The sequence below is a fragment of the Juglans regia genome, chromosome 7, assembly GCF_001411555.2.
Source record: "Juglans regia cultivar Chandler chromosome 7, Walnut 2.0, whole genome shotgun sequence".
NCBI lineage: Eukaryota > Viridiplantae > Streptophyta > Magnoliopsida > Fagales > Juglandaceae > Juglans > Juglans regia.
The window spans coordinates 19,211,086-19,220,081 of NC_049907.1; the positions used below are offsets into that span (position 1 = coordinate 19,211,086).

The window sequence follows — 8,996 nt, forward strand, 5'->3', positions numbered from 1 at the left end:
ACGTGCATGCATACGTGCGTTCATTTGAAAACGTCACTGGACGGAATTTTTCTCTTTTAAGCATGGGCATCCTTTTCATAAAACGTTTCTCCAGTCAGTGCCTTCATTTCTTCAAGAGTTCGTGCATGTTTACGTGCATACGTGCGATCTTTTGAAAACATCACTGGACGGGATTTTCCATTCAAACGGCTTTCCTTTCTTTAAAACGTGTCCCCCGTCAGTGCCTTCATTTCTTAAAGGTTCGTGCATTCGTGCGTTCGTACGTGCATGCATGCATCCATTCGTTCTTATCACTTTCATAGGCCAGTACACACTGTTATGCCCCGTGTGTTGGGGTTAGCAGTCTTCCTTTGGAGCCGGATTCCACCCGTGGCCACGGCTTGGGAATCCCTTTCATAAGGGGCAGCACTCGGTGCACTTCCAGTACTACTTATCCGACATTGCAATCTGCCCATTCATTGGTACCCTTTTCATTCATTCATGTGGCTGTTACGTATCTTCATACATTTCATGCTTTCATGTCTTTCTTTGCTTTTCATTCATTCATTCATTCATGTCAGCTCTATAGAGCTGGAGCTTTCATTCAGTTCATTTTTTCCTTTAACAGTCCTTTCGTGAGAAAACATTCATTTTCATGTGAAAGCATCGTTTGGCCCAAAAATCGTCTTTTCCTTTTTCAGTTCATTTCAATCCTATCATTTCTTTAGCAGTTTTTCCTTTTTTATTTCATTTCAATCCTATCATTTCTTTAGCAGTTTGTTCGTGCATACGTCATTTAAGAACATACATGGGCTTAAACGTCAGCTTTCATGGCATCCATAAGCGTCACCTTGAACATCGTCTCTCATGGCATCCATGAGCATCACCTCGTGGCGCACATGAAAGCGTCGGTTAGTAGGATCCATAAAAGCATCCGTTGTCATGCCTTTCATGCATTTTCATCAGTTTATGGATTTTCTTAGAAAATACATACAATAGATACAGCGTATATTCATCCATTCACATGCGTACAATTAATACTTTGGTTGCGTAAACAGGAGCTGCCAAGGAGGAGCCGTACATACTTATACATTTGAACTATTAGCATTTTCTTTCGTAAAACGTCTTTAGTCTTTTCTTAAAGCGTCATAAAGGAAAAGCTTTCATTTTCATTTTCTTTTATCTTATAAAGACTCTAGAAGAGTATGAACGTAACACTTACCTGGACTCCATGCTATTTGCATGTCATGCAGTCCATTCATGTGCTTGTCAGATGGCAAAATACATGCATACACATACCTTAGCGTCATTCTCTATCTAATACATAAGCAACTTAAACTATAAATAGAACTACGCTATACTTGAAACACTCTCCTTCTATCCCGTGCACTTACGTGCCCTTTACTATGCTAAACCCTTCGAGAACCACTTATGGTCACCACATTTTCCAACTCAAAGTCTTGCCTCGAGTGTTCATCCACTAAAGTGAACCCATGATTCACCTTAAGATTAAGACACTAAGACATTCATCTTACTGACCATATTCTGATGCATGATTCCGACCGATGGACTCACGCATCCCAATCCTAACAATACGCCTGTCACTACCTTCATGCATCTTAGCCTACACTAAATCCTCATTCCCATCCATACAAGCCACACGGCTCTAAGCCAACTCTGAGGCTTAAGCACCGTGTAACTATACTAATGACAGATTACCCATTACATATAGTGAATCCGTCCGACACATGTGTCTCACCATGTTACACATGTACTCTACCCCTTATCACCTAAGATCAACATATATAACACGTTGATCACCAGCTTCGAGGGACAAGGGCCATACTCCGATACCAACATTTTCTTAACCGGGCTAGCATGGCTCTTCATGCTATCCGTCCCTTTTGACAGTTCATCACAACACTTAACACAACAAGACTCCATTCATAACTACGTCTCATGTCATGTCACATAGCTCGAGACTAATCCCAAGCTACACAGTGACCTTGTCGCGTTACCCAACACTCTGGTACATAAATTCCTAACTCATTATGAGTATGATTCTGCACGTACTCTCGACACATCGTGACATCTTGTCACGTTCCCCTTTACGCCATTCGTACCCTATTGCTTCACCACATAGCAAGCACGACTGTCAGTAACCACGTCACGAGGTGACGTTGCCCAGTTATGCTTCCGCTGCGTACTCTTACACTTATTCCGCTACTTCATCCTTATTCCCAGCCGTAAGTCCAACACGGTGACACTTGTCACCTTAGACTACAGGCCACATCGCAACTACTTCGGGACACTGTTCCACAGTTCCCGACACTACTCATCATGCTTTACACCTATCAATTGCACAACCATCCTTATTTATGTGACACGCCATACAGTGTGTCGCTGCACTTCATGGAGTACACTCCGCACATACTCCCTTCATATACCCTACAAGTCATCACCATAGCATACGCGCCACATGGTGCACTGTACCTTTACATGGAGTACACTCCTCATGTACTCCCTTCACATATGCTCAGCCACATCATCACTATGGCACACCCACCATATGATGCGTCACTCCACTACATGGAATACACTCTGCATATACTCCATGCACGTTACGCCACATCACCACCATGGCATACACACCATATGGTGCATCGTTCCATCACATGGAATACACTCCGCACATACTCCCATCATACACACTATGCCATACAGAGTACACCTCACGTGTACTCCATACACGTTGTGCCACTTCACCACTATGGCATATACGCCATATAATGCATCAATCCACCACATAGAGTACACTCCACATGTACTCATTTCATACTCATCACGCCACATCACCATTATGGCGTACCCGCCATATGGTGCATCACTATAGCACATGGAGTACACTCCATATGTACTCCATTCACCTGCATTACGTCACATCACCATTAGGAAATGTCTAAATGCAGTCACGAGTTAGGCCTCCCCACAGACGACATCCTACGTGGAAACAAAACGCACAGTTTTGGAGTAAATAAAATGGTGTGTTTTGTTTCCACTCTTATGGCTGCCTCCGTGAACCAAAACACGGCATTTTGGATTTCTTCTTCTTCTTCGATCCGTCTCCCTCCCTCCCTCCCACAAACTCTCTACTCTCCCAGGGCGATTTCGAATCCTTCTTCGTTTCTCCCCATACTCATCGAATCTCCTCTTCGTTTCTCAAATTTTCTTCCCCTTTCTTATTCTTCGTTTCTCCTTTCAGGATTCGCTCCCTTGCCCGATCTCTCTCCCAAACCTAAACCTAACCCTAACGCACCTGTGCGACGCCGAGGAAGAATCGCGCTCCAGCTATCCACCAAGCGGCGCCATCCTAGGTTACTTTCCTAACCCTATATACGTGTATATAACCATTAAATGTCACCAAAATAAGCTACTTATACTCATTCGTTTCTCCTTATGATTTCTTTTTGCTTTATAAGTTCTAATTGTTGTTTCGTTGTTAGCCCTGAATCATTGTATGTGTTTTTATAGTTTTTCGATTATAATTCCCTCTATTGCTTGTCTTGGTCTCATTACTAAAAAGCATTTGGCAAATGAAGAGAGTTGTTGTGAATAGCTATTTATTTTGGATTGAAGTGGGTTCTTGATTAGTTTGATTAAAGGGAGATTGGGTTTCCTAAATGGTTGGTTCCATTTTAATTAGTTTGCATTCCACGTCTTACATATAGGCATGAACATCACATACGAAACAGAAAGAAAATATATCACTACTTGTCAATGTATATGTACATCATGTAGTAACAAAAGCAGGATGGGCATTCCATCAACCATCACCCTGTATTTTCTCTGACTATCCATTTCATTCTTCTTTTTCATATATAATGGAAATACTAATAGAAAGAGCAAATACAAAGAATTGAATTGAGTGTTTCCAAAGCCCTAATATGAGATATATCTTCCTTTTTTATTTAATAAATGCCCTGGAATCACACATACTCGATATGCACATCTTCACTTTGCTATAATTATTTAAAATATGGGTTGCATCTTCCACAATCTACCCTTCCACATGAAGAATTGATTCAGGATAAGATATGGTCACTTTTTGCGTTCCTCTTCATCATTAATTGTACCAACTTACACATCTCTACTTTCCTATTCTCATAAATATACATTCAATACATTGCAATTTAGTTCTACCTGCCCAAGTTAAAACCATGGATTCAAAGTCTCCATTGTAACTTTGAGCTTAAAACTCTGCCCAACACTATATGATAGCTTCCAAAGAACTATACTAAGATATCTACAAGAATACCCCTATTGAGTTAATTCAAACTTAATGCAAGATAAGCCTATTGCACGTAAAAAGTTCAATTATTTCTTTTCCACTCCTATTCTCTCACATGCTTAAATGAGGTGCTACCAGAGCCCTCCTATCTCTAGGCTCTGGAACTACTTATTAGTGAAAACCCATTGCTAAGTTGGCAAAAACACTAAAATTAAAAAAAAAATCAATAATACAACTTGCATAATGTAAATTAACAAATCCCAAGCCTTGTGCTTATAGGTATTTGCTTATGCCTCAGGAGATGAGCAAAATCATATCACATAATGACCATTTCCCTAAAAGACAAAACAAGGAAAATAGACAATCCACATCCATCACTTGGTTGAGTCATACAAGGATCCCTACAATGTACCCCAACTACTAAAATAAACAAAAAAAAATTGGAGTTAAATGTATAACTCAGGAAACTCCATATGCACGTGAAAGCAATGTACCCCAACTACTAATAATGATAGGATTGTGCCCTACTGATAGGATTGTGCACGTGAAAGCAATCTCCATATGCATGCAAATCTGCATATCTGCATATCTCCATATGCATATCTGCATGCACGTGAAAGCAATCTCCATGCAAGCATATCTACTTATAATTTATGCACATCCTGAATCGATGATATTCTTCCAAACAAAACATTTTCTTGTTGGCATTTTGCAGTACGGTCTTCTTTTAATTTATAGTATTATTTTTTGGGATAATTTTGTACAGTCTACATTTAAAAATGGAAAAATAAGTTACGTCTATAATGTACAGAACACAAGTAAATTTAGAAAATAAGGAGCACCTGGTTGTACAGAACACATGTTCAAAATCCAACAACTGATTCATATCAGTATAGTGCTACATAATAGTATATTTCATGTAAAACACATCTGAAGTCTCAAAAGTGGGTAACCTCCAGAAAATGGTCAAGGTTTATAGAAATTTAGTGCAGAGTGAATATGCTGATAACTGATGTTATGTCTCACATCTCTTTCAGATTTAGAATGTCGTCATCAGTTGCTTCAACATCGTTGCTTAATCATACATCGAGTAACGTCCCAATGTGCAGCTGTGGGAATCAAGTTGTACTTAGAATATCAAATACCCGAAGAAATCCGGGACGAGCTTTCTTTGGGTGTCCACTCTACAACAAAGAGGTAGACGCAATTAATAGTACTTGCAAGTTTATGTTTTCATATTACTGTAATAATGACAAAATTTTGACCTCAAGTTGCCTTGATTATTTATTTATAATCAAGGGTTACCACAGTGCAACTTTTTCAAGTGGTCTGATAGTAGTGAATACAAAGAGCAAGCCCATGTAAAGAGAGAAGCAGAAGTATTAAAGAAAGAGGAAGAACTTAAAAAGAGAGAAACAAAAGTATTAAGGAAAGATGAAGAACTTAAAAAGAGACAAGCAGAAGTATTAAGGCAAGATGAAGAACTTAAAAAAAGAGAAGCAGAGTTCGAGAAGAGGGAGTTGGCACTCCATAATGATCACGCCCAGTTTCGTAGTCAAGAAGCCGACATGCTACATGCACGCAAACTATTTCTTATACTTTGGCTAATAGCCATAGTTATTTACTTATATTTGATACTCTCACTGCGTTAACGAGTTTGTATTTGTATTTTATAGAAACTTAGCATTTGTAAATCGAGACTTTGAAATTATGTATTTGAGACGTTATTCTGATTTGTATAAAATCTTCATTCCTAAGACTTTATTTTGTCTGAACATGTTAGGAGTTATTTAAAAAATTAGACATATGCGTGAAAATATTTGACAGGACTAAACTACAAGTTTATTGAGTTACTTTTTTCCATGTGGACATAAGAGGCAATATCAAATACAATATAATCTCAACTCATAACCAATCAAACATTCACATTCAATCAAAACCACATAAATTGATTACTTGGATAGAAACTCAAATTTAAATATATAGCGTACTTGGATACAAAATGTGCAAAGCGTGGCCTCAAATACTATGCCACATATACAAAACGTACACTTTCACCACTAATACATAACATACTCCAACATACCCACAAACAACCCAAATTCCATCGACACTCAAGCCAAGTAAACATAATGGATCTCTAAAATCTTGCTACAAGAAATTGCTGGGCTGCGTTCCATCTGCCGTCTCCAGCTGCATTCCATCCATTCCTAGTTGTATCTGTGAACATAATAGTAGACAAAGTAAGACCCACATAATAAAAACCACTAACTATACAAAAAAATGACCTCAAGTTGAAAGTGTACACTTTCTTGTGTCCCCATCACCGGATGTTGTCCACTTTCTTCATTGACCATTATGGGAGTTTGTACATTTTCTTACATCCTCATTTCCGATAGGCCGAGTTGGTTTTCAATGCTTTCCAATGGTTCGGTGTCCAATCTACGCCTCTGAAAACATAAAAAATAATTAGAGTTCAGAAGTAAGTAGAAGTAACATTAGGTAATAATGACAATAAATATGCTCCTACCACAGTGCAACTTTTTCCCTTATCTTTTCTCTTATTCGCAGTCTTAGTTTTAATTTTCTTCACTCTTTCCTCCATCGTGGACATCCTCCTCTTACACGGGGGTCTTCCCTTGCCTTTGACAACATGGGGACTTAGCACCTTCTTGGAACTTCCTTCTGTGAATGCATTCATGGTACTTCCTCTAACATTGGAATCTGTGTTGGAGGGCTTCGATGTGCGCCAAACCTCATTCATCGCATACAAGTTTGAAATCATTTCCTCAGTATGCCCATCGCATGAAACTGCATTTGTTATTACCTCATTGAAAGTTCTCAAAATACGTTTATACCTAACAGTTTCAGGTCTCCGATCAATAGCATCATAATTGGTCAAAATAAAAGTATAAGCCCGTTTTATGTCTTTTTGCCACCGGTCTAATATGTACTTCTCTGGCAACTCACGGACTTTCTTAACTGAAAAGATTGCAAGAATATATCTACATATTATCCCTTGCATCTCAAACAACCCACAAACACACTTCGCCTCACACTCGGCCCCATTAAAGTAAAGAGTATACGTAACCTCCTTGATGAAATCTTCAGCCTTTACTTGATCATCGACCGAGTAAATTGCGATTACTCCCTCCATTTTCTCGAAACAACAATGACAATATATCATTCCCATTTTCTCTTGCTGAACCTCCTTAAATTTTGCATTTGTGTATACATCTTGAAACTTCATCTCAAGAGCCAAGTGTGATATGCAAGGAATGGTGAAGTTAAATGAATTGAAGTCAGCTTGGTTTTCGTTCTCAATTTTTGTCTTGAGAGCATTGTCGAACTGATTAACAAATTCTTTAAGATTTTTTATGGCATGCATGTAGCCATCGAAGAAAGTATTCATGCTCTCACTGCATTGAGTTGTACTCATTCCAGCCCAAAAAGAGTTCTTTAAATATACCGGCACCCAAAACTCTCTTTCTGCATATAAGCTTTGCAACCATGCATTTTCATGCAAGTGGAAAGTATCATTGAGGCTTTTCCAAGAATTCTCAAACTCCTCAATTGTAAGAGAGTCATATACACAAGATAGCAACTTACTTTTCAGGCCACATTTGTATTGACCATGGGAACCAAGTTTCTCAGGGACCTTTCGCAATATGTGCCACAAGCAATATTTATGCCGCGTGCTGGGAAAGACAATGGCGATGGCATTTTTCATAGCACGATCTTGATCTGTAATAATTGTATTAGGCGCTTTTCCATCCATGCAATCAAGCCAAGCTTTAAATAACCAAACAAATGATTCTGTATCCTCACTTGAAATAAGGCCTGCACCCAACAGGATTGACTGTGCATGAAGGTTTACACCCACAAACGGTGCAAATGGCATTCCATACCTATTTGTCAGGTATGTGGTATCAAATGTTACCACATCTCCAAAGTAGTTGTAGGCCCCTCTACTACGGGCGTCCGCTCAAAACACACTTTTCAATCTATCACATTGTCCAATTCCATAAGGCTGAAAAAGCCATCATTCTTGTATTGCATCCTTCTAAAATACTCAAACAAAGCTTGAGCACCACCTTTACCAAGACGTAGGTGTCGTGCCTTGTCAATGTAGTTAGGACAATCTTTTTCTCCAAATGGTACGTTCTCAAACCCACCCGCCTCAGTGACAAGAGGATGGAAACTCTTATTAATTCGTATGTCAGCCTCTCATTTGTATCCAACACTCTCCTAACAGACTCATTAACTTCTATGTTGCATCTGAAAATCCTCGATTTTTTTGGACTGAGCACATGATTGTGTGTGTTAAATACAGATGTGACACACAGCTTCCCATCCTTTAACATGACATTCATCCTTACCTTGCAGTCTATTTTGCTTGTTGGTCGAGGCTTCGAGACGTTTGATGCCCTATTTCGTGCCTTGCCACCCCGAGCACATCCCACAGTGACATATTTCACAGTCCCATCTTTCTCTCTTTTACTCCTTTGTGTCATTACCGGAAAACCACATTGCTTTCTGTAATGTTTATAGTAATTCATTAACTCAAAGTGCATCCCCGGCTTTGGCTCCTCAGTGATATCACCCCCATCAGTGCCAGCCTCCTTGGTATCAACCGTATTACCCAAAGAGGCAGTAGATTGCGCTTCAACTTCTATCGAGTCTAATGTGGCCTCACTAATTTCTTCAACAGAGTTACTTTGCTGCACTT

General features: G+C 39.3%; 1 protein-coding gene across 1 annotated transcript; it reads right to left on the reverse strand.

Moving 5' to 3' along the window:
- Positions 1 to 6,743: 6,743 nt before the first annotated feature.
- Positions 6,744 to 8,168, reverse strand: LOC108991113 (protein FAR1-RELATED SEQUENCE 5-like). Its single transcript, XM_018965255.1, has one exon. It carries the CDS (start codon positions 8,166 to 8,168, stop codon positions 6,744 to 6,746), a length of 1,425 nt encoding a protein of 474 aa, XP_018820800.1.
- Between the last annotated feature and the right edge of the window lie 828 nt (positions 8,169 to 8,996).